The sequence below is a fragment of the Anser anser genome (genome assembly GCF_964211835.1).
Source record: "Anser anser genome assembly, chromosome: 14".
Taxonomy (NCBI): Eukaryota; Metazoa; Chordata; class Aves; order Anseriformes; family Anatidae; genus Anser; species Anser anser.
The window spans coordinates 15,231,582-15,248,382 of record NC_139735.1 but is presented as its reverse complement, the minus strand read 5'-3'; the positions used below and the strand labels follow the sequence as shown (position 1 = coordinate 15,248,382).

The window sequence follows — 16,801 nt, the reverse complement described above, 5'->3', positions numbered from 1 at the left end:
TAATTGTTTACATTGCTTATCAACTACAACTTGAAGGCAACATCTCAGGTAAAAGCTGTCATGGAAATACATTTTCACTGCAAATAAGAAGTTGGCAAGAAGATAAAGCAGATGAAAAATAGCTAAAGGAAACAGAGCTACATGTCATGTAATCACAGGGTGAGGTGTGCACACAGAATTTAATTTCTGTAATTAAATGTCAGATTACAAAAAGCAAGAATATAATTAGTTCAGCATAATTTAATGCCATTCAGATGGAACTGGAGCCTTGTGTACTCACCAAACAATTTGTACTGAAACAACACAAGCTGTTCAAACAAATTGACATTTTATTTCCTACTTATAACAGACCTTTATCATCAGATTCCGAGATACAATGTTTATTACGAATACAAAAATCATTGAAAATACTTTGTGAAGGAAGAATATAGAAAATGTCTGAGTGGTTTACCAAAAAAATAATCATGTCAAGATAACACTACAATGTATATCCACTTATTAGGAATTAACAGAACACTTAAAGAGAGCCAACATTGTATGAAAAAAATTAAAAAATAAAAAATAATTCTGAAATTAGTCATTTAATTAGATTACATCACAATGCTCTGCACCAAAATGAGATTTGCATATCACTGTATATGGGAGTGGAAAATATAAGGTATATCTGCTGGTTTTGATACTGTTCCAGATAAACCCCTTCTGCATTATTAAAGTATCCTATCCTTCAAGCCGCTCAAGGACTGAACATATTTAAAATATCTAAGTCTAAATATTTCACACCAATACCTGCAATCAATGGGAAGTAAATCTATAAACATATCTATGTTCACATAATAGTAATTATGATCTTCAAATTTGTTGATACCTTACTCAAGAAAAAAAAGCCTTCAGGGGCAAGGATTCAGAGAAGTAAACCCCCACACTGAAAACTGAAGATCCATCCCTTTCCATACAGAAATGAAAACATAGCTAATTATTGCAAAAGGTGATCAAGTTAGCACTCACTTGGTCCTAACTATACTCAGAACATTTCTGCATCAGAATACATTCCAAAATTTGCATTGATTTTAGTTTAAAAAATAAAATCTTACTCTTCTCACTCAAAGCAAGTATTCCTGCATTTTGTGCATTTACCACTAATTATGTTCAGAAACTGAATCACATTACTGCCTAGTCTTAATCTCATTTAAGGAAAGATTAACCTTTCTTGACTTTTCACCACAGAATCAACTCTTGAGAATTACATTGTGAGGATGGACATGTGATGTTCATGCATCCTGTGTCGCTAAAGCACAATTCCAATTATTCTCACATCATCTGTATTAGACTATATAAACTATTTACAAGAGAAATTTCCCATATCTCATGATTTTCTAATTAGAAAATATCAAAGGATCTGTCAGAACAGTGTCTAAGACAGAAAATGTTTTTGATTGCAAATCACAAAGGAATTTTTTAAACTTTCCAGTGATGGAAGATGCATAAGCACTGTTGTAGCTAACTAAGAAAGTAAAATCTGGTTAAAATATTGGAACAACAAAAAACATTTCTATAAAAAATGAGCAATGCTGACAGTGGACATGGCTTAGCTGAATCAAGAAGAATCCTGTTCCCCTCCAGAATGATATTCCCAAAGGTAACATTTGAAATTAGGCTTTCTGACAAATACTTAGGTCCCACATATATACATATATATATGTTATTTGAATAACCCTCAAAGTTTCTTAAGCTTCCTACTTCAAGATTGAGGGTGTTGATGCTGTTGTTTTGTTTTATTGATATCCACATGGTGGGGAGGGGAGATGAGCATTGGTAGTTTGAAACTGGTTACACCACCATCTTAACAAAAGTGAAGGAATTCTTCCAGAAATGAAGCAAGGGTTCACACACAGATGTCACAGCCTTGAATTTACAAGAAACCTACAATCACTGAAAAGGAGCATTACAAAGAGACACCAAGGGTCAGGATCTGAAACTGTATACCACCAGCAATATTGCTTGCTCAGATGACTTCATATTACAGGAAGGAACTGGTAAACCACGTACTGTTAATGCACTGGAGTCAGCTTCCTCCTTGTGCACCGAGCTTCTCCTGTAAACCAATTGCTGCAGCAGCACAAAACTATTCATTCTAGCTCCGTAAAATCTGGACTGTGAACAGCAGAGCTATGCAAAAATAATGGTCAAGAGATCTCTTCTTCAGAGCTGCACATAATACTTGCAGGCTGAAGAGGTTAAGATACATATCCATATGTTTAAAAGTGACTTTGTGATGACCAGTGAAAAATGCCTGAACACACACACGCAAAGTAGAGTAACCATTTGTGTTTTGGACCATCTCTCTGCCAAATGCTTTCTTAAGCTAATATTGATATTTTAACCACAGCTCAAATTCTCTGAATGAAGTAAATATGCCTTTATAGTGGATTGCTTTTCCTGGACATTTGCCACTCCAGATATTATCCTTCGTTAATGACAGAAACGGGACTAGCCCTTGTCAAGACACTGCTTAAGAACACACATTATGTTTTCTTTCCTTTTTTTTTTTTTTTTTTTAAACACAGGACATGGAAAACATTAACTTATTGAACTATACACAGAAAATACTCATCTACAAATTAAACTTTTCAATTTACTTTATGACAATTACTTCTCATCTCCAGGGATTTTTAATACTTATTTATTTTTTTAAGTATTTTTCTTACATGTCCTTGAGTTTAGACTTCATTTCATCTCTACAGAATTACTAAGAAGTTGATCATGTCAGGTAATTATTTGATGTCATACTTCAGTGAGTGAAATGCATCATGCCACTCATTTTTACAACACTGAATGAAGTGACTTGTTTCTTGTACATTATGAAGCTTTATATCAAGATTACATTACCATTTATAAATAATTTCATTATTTCCTTAACCTAATTTCAAGAATATAGATATGCCCTTCTGCCAACGTCATCCAATTGCTGGGGGCTGAACCAGACCATCTGGGGGTTGAACCTGGATGATCTTTAAAGGTCCCTTCCAACCCAAACCATTCCAGGATTCTATGTATAGCCTGTATGGTACCCTCATATGCAGGCAGCCTCTGGGATTCTTTCTAGTATCTTACTTCCCAACTCAAATGTTTCCTTTAAAAGCTGACAAATTAAATCTGATTAGCCTATACTATGAATACAGCTGGATTAGAAATAAAAGATGCATTGTCCATTTTTGAAAACACAGCTTGTATTCCATTTTCTGTGAACAAGAGTATGCCCGCTTTACTCACTGTACGCAAACTGTGATGCCAATGTAATCATTTCATCTCCAATGATTCAGATTTTAAGAAAACTTTCAAATACAATCAGAACTCCTCTTAAGTGACATCTTAGCAATGCATCAGCAAAGAAATCAAGGAGGTCAGGGCTAGAAGCAAGTCGTGGTGATGCCAAGACAATCACAACAGCTGTTAGTAAAACCTTGAAGGGCCATTTTTCTTCTGTAGCTGTTATTACACATTAACATTAGAATGCCTGAGAGTATCATTTTTTCCTTTGGATAACCCAATACAGTACCTCATATTTAAATTTTATAAGTACTTGAAAGTTAAGGAGTTTGATATTATTACTTTAAAGACGATTTGTAACATGTTTCAGATGTTCTTTCACTCTTTTAGTGTTAGAATTGGCTGACAAAGATACGTCTGAAGTAATTCCTATGGCAAACATTACAAATAAGCAGCATCTTGAAGAGTAGATTGAACTCTGGACAGGAGAGAAATTATTCTTGCAGTTCGGCTATGTCTCTGATACAGATGCAAGACTTGCATTCACTCACTTGCATCCATTCTAATTACTCAGTATTCATCTTTTTCTATTTATCTTTTTATTTTTATTTTATTTCTTTATCTATTTATTTCATCTTTTTCCATAGGACAGTACCTTTTGAGGAGCACATGTAATACCTGGCAAGAAAGCTGAACTATCATGTACTGTACAATACAGCTTAGGAGAGACCAAGGGAGATCTCGGAACTGTCAACATGTTAATAGAACACCTTGTTTTAGGGACAACTTATTCTAGAACAACTGGTATATTGAGGGCCCGGTGTGTAGGTATTCTTGGGTTTTCCAATTCCAATGCATGTATAAGCAATGCAAAAGGGACATCATATTCCTGCATTCTGTTGGCTTACTGTTACCAGCTGTTCTTCCCTTTTCTCTCTCTCCTCTACTGAGAAAGAAATCACAGAAGTTTCAGTCAGCCATAAAAAAGAAAAACACATCCTTTTGAAGAATTCCATGACTGCTACAAAGTTTTTGTTTGTTTGTTTGTTTGTTTTAAGGTTTATATTAGAATAGGTTTATAATGTTCTAAGTAGTTGAGTTCAAGTAAATTGCTAATGGGAATTTGCAGTTGGAAAAATCCACATGCAGAAATTTCATGTCTGTGAGATTCGTTTACAAGAGGTCATAAACACTGAATTTCCAGTCCGTTTAAAACCTCATCAAGAATCAGAATCTTTGTTGTTAATTGTGTGACTCTTTGAAAAGGGAGGAGAATAAAGAAAGATAAAACTTGGCAATGCATACATCCTCTCCTGTAGCTCAGAGTTCACTTTGAAAATCTTGGTTTTTTTGGATATTTAAAAACAAAGTAGTGCACAGATTCTTAAAAGTGTTCATAAATTGCAGCAACCATAACTATAATAGATGAGAAAAAATATTAGTAACATGTATGCAGCATGGGGCTTAGATTAGAGAGTCATGCAGACTTTATTTTCCATTGTGTTTTTTGTTGTTTTTAATTTGATTGTTGTAAACAGAACTGGATAAGAGTAGTCACTTTGTAAGCCACTTCTGTTCCTATTCCATTACTTCCAATGATTATTTAAGAACAGCCTTTTGCAAATTACTAAGTCTCATTTCAGAACGATAGAAATAGCCTAAATCATTTATGTATCATTTTCTCCTACTCTTTTTGCTCCCCTGTACTCTCACCCATAACCTACAGAGAAGTGACAAAGTTCCTGCTACTTCTGTATTTTCATTCATCCCATTAGAATTTAAATTTCAAAGATATCAATTGACAGTATTATATTCACAGTACTCTGAGCAAAGAAAAGGATGTTATTGAAACTAGTCATGCACAAGTGCAGAATATCACTTAAATCAGCAAGAAGCTGAGCAATGGTTCGAAACACAGAAATGACTTAAATTCAAGTCCTATTCTGAATATCATTACGTTATCTGCTGTCATAGCAAAGCACAACTTCTGCATATCCAAACTTCCTAAATTTTATGCTGTATTTCTATACTTCATTACCTGAAAAGGCCAGTCTGTATCTTAGAGATCTAAAATACTCAGTCATGACTGATATTAAAAAAAAAGATTTGGTTTATCTACAGAGTTAAAACCAACCTTCTGATTTACACAGTAGTTTCAATAAGGATTCTATAAGGCAACGTAACAAAAAAAAAAAAAAGGTAGGATTAACAAATGATTCTATTTCCGAAATGTGAAAAAAAATAAAAATTAATTACAAACAATAACAACAGCCTAATGGCCAGTCCTACCTACATCCTTAAATTCAAGAATTAGTATAACTGACAGCCAAATTCTCACTGCAAGAAGACTTTCAACTCTTACCTGTATATCGGTATCTTGGAATTATTGTCAATTCTTGAATTTCACTAATAACTTGTATGAAAAGATGATGTTTCACTATGGCTGAACTAACTCTGCAAAATCTTTTGGAATATCTGAAAATAAATTTTCTGATTGCATTTATGAAACTGTACCTACAGAAACAAAGACAGTTGGCTTCATATAAATATTAAAAACATTTTCAAATGGAAAAATTAGTTATGTTCTATTTAAAATGTATATCTGACTTTACAATCCAGATCTGTCAAATAACACAGAAACAGTTTTTGAAACATTTGCAATACCCTGGCCAAAAAAATAATAATAATAAAATGGTAACAAACAGTAAATTCAAAAGATATACCCATTACCTGATAATAGTAAATAATGTTTGCTGAAGCAGTTATACACTACAGATTGTTCTTCCCGCACCAGTGATTTATCCAAAGGCAAGGAGGTTTACACATCAATGCTTCAGGTGTTATTTATCCCAAGAACTAATGTAAATTGAACACAATCAACTGAAGTGGCTGGTTTTCATTTCATCTTCTCTGAGGTCATACAGAAAGGTCCCCATCTTCTTAATGGGACTTGGATGCATAGCTAAGTGCACCAGCAACTAAAACGCTGGCTAGAATCTCTTAGACAGCAAATAGTAAAGTGAATTCCTCTAAGCAAAAAAAAATAAACACAGACGTGGGGAGAGGGGAAGGAGGCAGAAGAACTAGCTGTTTATTATAGCAAATTATATAATTAATTATGATGTCCCAAAATTCACCATTAAAACTATGCTTGCCTCCATTTGTGCAGGTAATGCAAGTTTTGAAGATTCAGAGGAAGCCCCAGAATTAGAGCAGTTAAACATGCCACAAGTTTGTAACTCTGCTATTAGAAAACAAACAAGCAGACCACTTTTTCCATGCAACCCACTCCATCCTCTCCATGTACTCATTTCATTTGTTAGGGGATTTACAATCTTCTCAAGTTTTGAATGTCAGAAGTCACATGCAGCTTCTCTCCTGCTTGCTATAGAGGAAAGCTGACACTACTAAGCTGGTGCTGTTTCTGCTAATTGATTAAGGAACTTTGCAGTTTTCTCACAACTGTGATATACCCATTAAAGTCCCAAACAAGCAGCAGGAGAAATCCTCCATAGCAAAAGAGATTTAACTATTTAAATAATGGCACCTCCTGCTGACAACCAAAACAGCTCTTTATTTGGAGAAATTGACTATATCTACGCCAAGAATATTTAGCTTAACAGGTATTAATTTACAAACTCTTTTCAACTACTTTCCTGTTCACCTAATGCATCTTTGAGAATTAAGATCTATTGCATTTGTTGTTTACCTATTCTATATTCTGTTATTTCTTCTATTCAAAACAATGTTTCTGACGTTTCTGTAATTTGCAGTTTATAAGAGGCAGAGCATTCTTGACTACATGGTTACAGGTAAGTACCCTGTGGAACAGAAATTAAGCAGGCAGCAGTAGTTACTGCCTGCTATTTGGCAGCTGAAAGTACAACTTCACTGCATCTGATCAGTTACCCTTGTTCTAGCAAATGTGTTAAGATGGAAACATCAGGACAGCTTGTCAAATGCCAAGTCAAGCTTCAAGACTTCCACCCCACATCCCCTCCAAAACGTGAAGGACAGGAACAAAACAGATCCTGTCCTTAAACAGACTCTGCAGCACACAGAAATAAACAATGTGAGCACCACATGACCACCCAAATAACTCTGTGTTTGTATTTGGGAAAGATTTGTATGAAGTCAAAAGGTGGCAGAAGTGGGAGCTTTTGTACAAGAGAGGAAGATGCATGGAACTAACAGCTTCTAAGAAATACTCTAGGCCCTACTATTTTTCTCTATTATCAGCAAAAGTTTATGCATCTTCACATGCAAAATAATTACATTTCATCAGACAATTCTGTCCTAAGGTTACCATTATCACTGATTTGCTCTAAGCTGCTAAATTAATGTCCTGTGATGAGGCAATTTTTCAATTAGAAATTGACAATCTGTAGACAAAAGTAAGGCCAACTTAGCAGTTACAGAGAATTAGTTTTTAATATAATTTGTACTTCAAAAGGAAAGTATGTAGAATATTTATTCTTCTAAATTCTCAGATAGTTAATACAGACAGATGTAACAGATGGCTTCCTGCCTAAGTAAGTACAGAAAGCTGGTTGGGTTATTTGGCTAACAGGATTTTTAAAAACCCAGAAGAAAAACATACGTAGGTTTCCAACTGCAAGTATTCAGAATATTTACATTACATGGCTCCACATCTCTAGTCACCTTTCAGAAATGGTCATTAACTTACTGTGCTCCACTTTACCCCTGGATGCCACTATTTAACACTCATCTCTGCACTTTGCTGGCTTTGAACACTAGTCATTTTTCTGCACAACTGTAAGCACTTGTTCTACGCTTAATAGGACAAGCTAATTTATCCTCATTGTTCAGCTTACACAGGTTTCATTGCCTATAGACACTTGCAGAAATATTTTTATTTTATACAGCTTGTATACTTTTACTGGAATAATTACAATTTTAATTTTAGTTCAAGTACAATTGATTAGCTATTTAAAAAGGGCATAAAACAGAAGTGAGAGTCACTGATAGCTCGCATAGACAACACCAGTTCTTATCTGTCCCTCTCATACTTCTGCAAACAAGAAAGATGAAGAACCAGGCTTTAAAGTCTGTCTGCTTTTGGGGGTAAGTAAAAACAGACAGCTGCATGCTCTTTTCTATTTCAAGACCAGGTGAAACTTTCTGCATCACAAGTTCACTTATTGTACAAATCCATCCTGAGGTATGAGGTAAAGCTGATGAGCAGTCTTCCACCTAAAATGACTAAGCATAAGACAGTTGTAACCCCATCTCCTTCTTATGTTTGTTTTACTTGTCTCTCCGTTATGTCCTTTTGCAGCAAGCTAACAGTTAATTTTATCACTGCAGTCTGCATCTAAAACTGCAGTTATTTCCAACATATTCTTCTGTTGGATGCAGTTACAGTAAAAACACATTTAAAAAAAATAATCAGACAAAGCAAGTAACATTCTACATAGAATCTTCAGTATAGATCTATATATATTCTGTAGAATTAATGTAGCATATGCATGTTATACACATATGAAGGAAAAAGGTAATTTTATGTGGCTATAGATTACCTCAAAATTGAGCAGTTAAAATAAAAGTTGCAAACCCCCCAAGCAAGAAGAGAGATACTACAGTAACAAATGTCAGCAGCAGACCACCGTACAGCCACGTGGAGGAATTCAAAGTACTATGGTCTGTATGGTGTGGATGCAAGTATAGCATGTTTGGCTGAAAAAGTGAGTCTAACTTGCAATAATTTATCTTTATAAAAACATGGAAAGCATGACTGTAAAATGAACTTGTTTTTAAACCAAGCATGTTTTTTGTTTTGTTGTTTAACTTATGCTCTATTGTACTTGAATTGTATGCATCCTACTGCAAGAAATGTACCTCATAAAGACCAAGATGACTTTGAACTCCTTCCTGAAGACAAATGTGATTTTCAAAGAATAAAACGTTTAAAACAAATGAACATAAGAGTTAGCAGGCTACATCAATAAAATCAAATCTAGAATTAATAGAGAGGCTACTCTATTTCCCAATACCAGGTGAACAACCTTATTAAAAATGTATTTCAAACCTTTCCTACAGAAACCAGATCACTTGATGCAATTTAATATTATTCTATTCAGTTCTTTGCAAGTGCTTATTATTGTTACTAAATTCCCTGCTTCTCTGAAAACAAGACTAAAACCTTAAGTACTTTTCACCACGAGGCCTAAGTAATGCTTTACCTCAAAGGAAGATTCAAATTTAGTCCACTGAAAATTTCTGCCTGGATCAGTACAGTCTGCTTCACTCTCTAGCCCAGGTGCCACTCAGTATTTAATTCACATGTATATTTTCTATGTTCAGTTTATGTCTTGTCATAAAAGCAGCAGACTTCTCTCTGAATTCAGCGCTCACAGTCCTCATTCTTGGGAGAGGTTTTAATCACCAGAGAGAAAGCTCTGTTTAGAACATCTTGGAAAAGCTTAAAGCCATCTGAGTGCTAAATTCTCCTGATTTTGTCTGTCAGTCTTCCCTGAACTTTTATGAGCACCTTGGAGTAAAGCTCCATCTGTTTCATGATGGATCAAAAGCTCGAGTGAGTCAGCAGAGCATGCTTAAATACCAGAAGGGCAACTGCATCCTGGGCTGCATCACCAGAGGTGAGGCCAGCAGGGGAAGGAGGGGATTGTGCCCCTCTGCTCTTGTGAGCCCCCACCTGCAGTGCTGCATCCAGGGCTGGGGCCCACAGCACAAGAAGGACGTGGGGCTGTTAGAGCAGCTCCAGAGGTGGCCACGAAGATGATCAGAGGGCTGGAGCAGCTCTCCTGTGGAGATGGGCTGAGAGAGCTGGGATTGTTCAAGCCTGGAGAAGAGAAGGCTCTGGGAAGACCTTATTTCAGCTTTTCAGTACGTAAAGGGGGCTTATAAAAGAGATGGAGAAAAACTTTTTACGTGAGAAGGTAATGATAGAACAAGGGGGAACAGTTTAAAATTAAAAGAGGGCAGATTTAGATGAGAAGTGAGGAGGAAATTCTTCACTCAGAGGCACTGGCACAGGCTATCCAGAGAAGCTGTGGATGCCCCATCCCTGGAGGTATTCAAGGTCAGGCTGGATGGGGCCCTGGGCAACCATGGAAGTGTCCCCGCCCATGGCAGGGGGTTGGTATGAATTAATCTTTAAGGTTCTTTCCAACCCAAGCCATTCTAGGAGTATGAACTCTACCAGAAGCACTTGAACTAACTACCATTTTGGCTGTAACCTGCATGACCAACACCTGACATTCTTGTTGAATACAGCCACTGAAAACCAGTACGACAACTTGTAGTTTGCGATATACAGGTGTGGGCAAATGCACTTAGATATGAAAGCCACATAGTTTACTGCTTACCATTGGCTCACCCTGTGTGTGGGCTGGCTTCACTTGCTGGCAGCTCAGATTTGTCAACCTTAGCTGCCCTGCTGTAGTAACAGTGCAGAAACCATACACAGCAATCAAAACAACTGTGCCCTAAAGAATAAGGTGAAAAACACAAACAGCAAGAAACCAGTCCCAGAAAAAAAAAAAATCAAAAGAAGGTTAGAAAATAATTAAAGGTATGAAAAATACATCTATTTTGTTTAAAGAAGTACACTCAATTCCTTGTCTAACAATTTAATTTGTCCAGAACTTTAGAAAAACATCCCAGTGCATACCACAGTCATCCTTACTTGGGTCTCCATGCTCGTTCAACAGTCCTGTTCCACTAATATCAAAATGGAAGCTGACTCTAGCTTCTCTCTTCTTAAGACCCTTCTATAATGCTGGTTTGTGGTTTTTTTTTTTGGTTTTCTTTGGTTTGGAAGTGGGGGTTGTGGAATCATTTTCTTTTCATCTAACAGTGCTTATGTGCTTCCTTGAAGCTCTACACGCAAAGAAGTTCCCATGGTTTGCAGCAGCAGCAGCTATTGAAAATTATTTATCTTTATCACATCTGATATGGAAGTAGATCATGGACTGCAAGAAGATGCTGCATATATTTCCAGAACTGCAGATTAGAAATTCTGTGTATTTGGAATGAATATACCATAGAACTGCAGGGTTTCCATGAAGAGTCTCCAACACGCACACACAACAAGCCTGCTGAGAAGATAGCCTGGGCAGTACTGCATGGCATAGCTGCAATTACCTCAAGGTAGCTACGCTGACGATTCAAGTGGAACACTCTCTGTTTCCTGTAGGTCTAGCTCTGAGCCCAGCATGCAGTTTCATTAAAGGTGCAATTTATAGCCTATCTCCCTCTGTGAACAACAGTCTCTCCTTCCGATTCTTCCTTTTTAAATTTTCCATTGGTTTCAAGCCATTTTCACATCAAATAGTTCCTAAAGCACACCTCTCCCTCTAGCAACTGAATTTCAGTAATCTCATTACTTTGAAGACATTAATCTGAAAGTTCAGTCTTACTTAAAAAAGGCAGCCAATAGTAAAAACGTGCATGCTTTGCTGTTGGTAAAACACGATCTGATCGCAGACAACACGAGCCTTACACATCAGGATTCAAGAGAGTTCTTTACAGATACGTTGCTGGAACATTAGCTTCTGCACTTCCAGTATGTTAGTTGCCAGAAGACAGACCACACAGATCACAAAATGCAATTGGACAGAGTTTAATAACTGCACTACATTTTGACAGAGACAGTGAGTTACCATATTTATGCATTTGCTTTGTGAATTGTTTTGTGCTGTTAAGCTGGTGCCAAATACATGTCTGCTGCATACATCTCATTCCTCCTAAATACCTTCAGGGATGCTGAGAACTAAGTCATCTCCAAAACATGCACATGAGTATTTTACATATGGAGGTCTTCAAAGACAGAAGATTTCCTATCATATTCTTCGCACAACTTTCAGGAGTTGTATGTTTCCTTTTCTCATCTGAGTTGATGACAGGGTACATGCCAGTTTCTCCAGGCACAGAAATAAAAAAAATAAAGCGCTCCCACACTATTAACTCAGCTATTATAGACCTAACTCTTCTTCCTATGTGAGATCAAAATATTCCAAACACTGTAAAAACAGTGTAATTAAAAACATACTTCAAAGTCATTATGTGCCAATCATTATGGTATTCATACATTTAAACTATAAATCTCTTGCATACATCTGGGTATTTTTAGGCTTTCATCTTGTTTTAAGAATGCAGAAAACTTGGAGCTATTACTATATATTTCCAGGTGGCTCTGTTACCTCTCTACCCTTTGAAGGTTGGCTTGCAGTTCCTACCTGTTCTTCCCTTCACCTCCCAAACATTTGCCAGAAGCACCAGTATGTTCTGTCATTGGTATAAAACGCAGACTCCAGTATCATGTGGCTAGGTCTTGTGGTGACCTCTTAGTCCCTCCACTAAGATAGTAAGATACCTCCTGAACATCTCTCAGATCCTGCTACACACCACTCTATGCAAGCACAGTCTGCAGTGGAGAATGCTGCTGAGAGCACAGAACAGATCTCTATTTTATGCTTACCAATTTAACTCATCCTTTAGGAAAGAGACATGCCCAAATCCAAGTAAGGGAAAGTCACCTTCAAAGCAGAGAGACATGTCGCTACAGCTGAACAGCTTTATTTCTCTGCAGCTGCAGACCATCAGAAAATACTTCTTAGTTTAAAAATTCTCCTTTTTGAAATAGATTTTACAAGAGAATTTCAACGTTTAACAAAGCTGCCTTGGCCAAACTACTACTACACTGCTGCCATTACTTCATCCTAACCCTGCAAAAAACATAGAATGAAGATCAACACGGATTTAGTCAGAATAATTTTTATATGTTACTTACATTATGTTTGGTTTTTTTTTTTTTTTTCAAGCAACGCAAGTATAGAAGTATTATTACTGTGTAGACTTTTCAAGGGTATCCTCCAGCAAAGTGCTTCCTGCTTCATGAAAGCAGGTGTTCACCGTTCACTTGTTTAAAAGTGGGGCTGTGGCAAACAAATTGTGAGCTTCCACAGCAGGTATCAAACTCAGTGTAGCAAGTCAGGTACGGTACTGCAGCTTCCCATCGCTCCATACAGAGAAGCGGGGAGGGACTTCTCCATGCAGGAAAGAACTCCAAGATCTAAACAACACTTTCCACAGAAGCCTACAAACCCCTGTTAATTTACAGTATTATTCCTGAAACAGTAAGAGCTTTGCAATTACTAAATGAATAGGCTGGATAGATTAATTCATACGAACAGATTAATACAACAAAACAACTACCAATTGGTAAAATGGCAAGGGCTCGCTTTTAGGTTAGGTTTTCTATAACTTTCACATGAGTAAAGAATGTGGAATTACATGTACTGAAATATACAAGTTGAAATGTGTAAGGAAATGAAAAATCAGGAAGATCAACTGGAAATATCATTAGTATTGTGAGGGGAGGAAGCAAGAAATAAATAAAAGCAGTCCAGCCAAAAGAAAATAAATCCCAGTGCTATGTAAGCCCCAGTGCACAGGCTCTCTGTGCAGTTCGATAGCCATGTCTTTCAGTTGCAGTTCTGGCTTAACCAGCCCTCACCATTTCAACTGCCCCTGCCTTGGCTGTGATGGTAGAAGTGCACAGTACTTTAACAGGAACAATACTGGATGACTTAAGAGTTCACCCAGGTAAAAGGGCATTTTTTATTTCTTGAATTTATTTTTTATCCCAGTCAATTCCCTCCAGTTGTCATGCTGAGGAGCAAGTTCCATCACCAGATACTGGCATCACAGCACCCAGTACACAGCCACTGAGATACCGCATAACACAGCAGGCTCACTGAGAACAAGGGCAGCATGAACCTTGGCATTTACACTACAATTTCAGATAGCAAAGAACGCCAGCCAGTCCAGAGCTCTGCATCACTTTAGGACTGCTCAACAGAAAGGACCCACATGTCATCATTTTTCAGGAAAGTGATCTAGAAAGGGCCTAACTCAGACTGGGGGTTCTTATGGTGAAACAGGCTGGTACAATTAATCTAACCTACAGCCTGCTACCAGAGTAATTCAGAAGCATCAGAGAAGCGGCGTGTTTTGATTGTAGCAAGGACCTGGCTGAAGGATCTCCTCTTAGAGACCAGTAACACAACCCCACTCTACTTGTGATCTGCAAAAGGGCTGTGCCAAGGCACTGGGCCCTGTGGTCTGGGAAGCAACCACACACGTGCAAAACAAAATGCCTCTTTACTTAACTGACGTGAATGAATAAAGAGGTTGGACTTGGAAAACTTTGACTTGAGTACACTCACAAATCACATACACAAGCAGGTCTGACTAATACAGCCAGTAGATTGCACAAAAGATTGCTTCACGGGAGGGGAAAAAAAAGGTTAAAAAAACATTTAAAAAGGTATTTTAGTGTATTGACATATTCACTTTTCTATTTTGTTTTTACCTAATTATAGCCTGTGCCCATGCAATATACTGTTTTGATATGTCAAAATATATTTTTTCCTTCTGCCCTCAACATGTCACATTTCTTTTACTTTATGATTCAGAAAAAAAATTTTAAACCATATCAGAATCACTTGCACATGAAAGCTCCCCTTGCTGTAGGTAAATTTTATAAAGCAGCAATCAAGACAAATCCATGGGAGAATTCTTTTAATCTGAAGAAAATGAAGCTGAGTAGTAACTAACTTCTCAGATTTCCTCAATGTCTTGAGTATTTAAATACACTTATTCAAGTCCCTATTTGTCCCTACACATTGTTTGGGATGTGTATATTTCACAGCATTAAACTGGTAGTATGCTTGATACCAAAAAAGAAAAGCACACCGAAGTATGGCAACAATTGGATAGCCCGGCAGCATTTTGCCCTCCTGAACCCTGGCAATGACCCAGAGGATTTACACTCTACTGCTAATCTCAAGTCTGGCTGTGGCCATTTCCCATGACATTGCTGAAATTCTCCAAAACTCGCCGAGCCATGCTGAAACTATTTGCTGTATCCTCGGGCTGTCAGTCACAGCATCCACAGGCCAGACCCTCTGCTGCAGCTCAGCCTCCTACAGCCCGCAGCGGCCCAGCTGTGAACCCTCACACTTCTCGTTGACCCCAATGAGAAGCCAAAACTCCCTCCGGGAAGCAGCTCCTTCTGCAGAGCTGCTTCTCAAACAGCAACATCACAGCAGAAGCAGCAGGTGCTCCTATCCGATGCACACTCTAAAAGGAAATCACAGATTTAATACTGAAGATTAAATATGAAAAATACACTACTTGTTCACACACTTCGATTATATTTTTATATCTCTATCTCGAGTCAATAAACTAAAGGCCTGTTTCTGTTCTGCATGCTGGCTGCTGCTCCAGGCTCACCTAACACACATTCTCTTCAGCAGTGTATAATAATAGCTCTGATTTATTTTATTCTTCCCTATTAGTATCAGGAAGCATGGGAAAGACAATCCAATTTCCAATCTGTCCATGTCTTTCTATTACACTGCAAAAAGTCAGCAGAACTAGTAGCTTTGAAGAAAATGACAACAAAAATGAATGTCAGTTAGAGCACTCATTCATGTTGGACCATTTCAAGTTCACAAAGTTCAGCCAAGAAATTCTGTGACTTTCAAGGCAAGGCACAGCTAAACCCTGTTTCCTGTCTATATACCAAGAGAGTATTTAAGCACTGTATAAAATTAAGATTTATAACTAATGAAAAAACATCTGTACTTCAGGAACAGGAATGGTAAGAAATGAATCTTTTAAAAAATTTACTTATTTTTTAAAAATTTAAGACAATTCAAAATGTCTGATTTTCTAAATGTTCTCATTAAAAAAACAGAAAAAGCAAATCTGAAGCTTGTGAAAGTTTTCATTAAAAACTCCAAGCATCTCAGCAGTTAGCTATTTATGTAACATCCCCAAAATACAATCATTCCAAAATGAATGGTGACATTATTGTAATATTTTTAAAAAATCCACAGTAGTGTGCATATTTATAACGTGCTTTGGCTGTTGCACTACACACTGTTTTCATTAGGAACTACATTTTCTTGAGCAAGTCAGAAAGTCCATACTAAGAAATCCTTCTTAAGAGCAACTCAATCAGTGCAATATCAGTGATGAAAACAAGGAACTACTAAGTCAGTAAAATATTGGCATATGTGAAACCATCAAAGATGTTTGGCCATCTTTAAAACAAACAAATAAAAAGAAAACTCTTAGCACCAGTACACACACTGGCGCTCAATTAAACATATCCTCCAGTTTTTCAGCAGCTAAAAGTTCCTGTCACAACACTGAGTCTTGCTCACCACATTCATAATTTCTTTGTCCCTCTCCATTCCTGATAATTAGTATTTGCCTACATGACTTTAAAAATCTGTCTGAGCCACTCAGCTGTCACTGGTAGTTTATGAAAAAAGATTTTCCACGTAAGACTTCTGTTTCCCCAAGCTCTGACATAGGGTAGTGAGAAATGCTGAGCAGAACAATGTGCAGATTTACAGTAGATGGACTGTGCAGACACCTAAATCAAATTCAGTGCGATGACATGTAACCTAATAAGCACGTATAAATGCACCTCTGCACAATGGCAGCCTTCAGGTCCCAGTTAGTCTTCATAACT

The 16,801-nt window shown here is 37.2% G+C and overlaps 1 protein-coding gene across 12 annotated transcripts in view; it reads right to left on the bottom strand.

Moving 5' to 3' along the window:
• Nucleotides 1-16,801, bottom strand: part of SLIT3 (slit guidance ligand 3) — a 512,478-nt gene that overhangs the window by 424,193 nt on the left and 71,484 nt on the right. Inside the window, exon 1 of one of the 12 annotated variants that reach the window (XM_083798315.1) lies at nt 1,514-15,944. The exons of the other annotated variants lie outside the window; for them this stretch is intronic. Within the exon in view, the coding sequence (XP_083654441.1) occupies nt 1,514-1,788 (275 nt within the window). The 5' untranslated portion in view covers nt 1,789-15,944. Of the gene's footprint in view, nt 1-1,513; nt 15,945-16,801 lie in introns of those variants that run through there. 12 annotated transcript variants of the gene reach the window in all.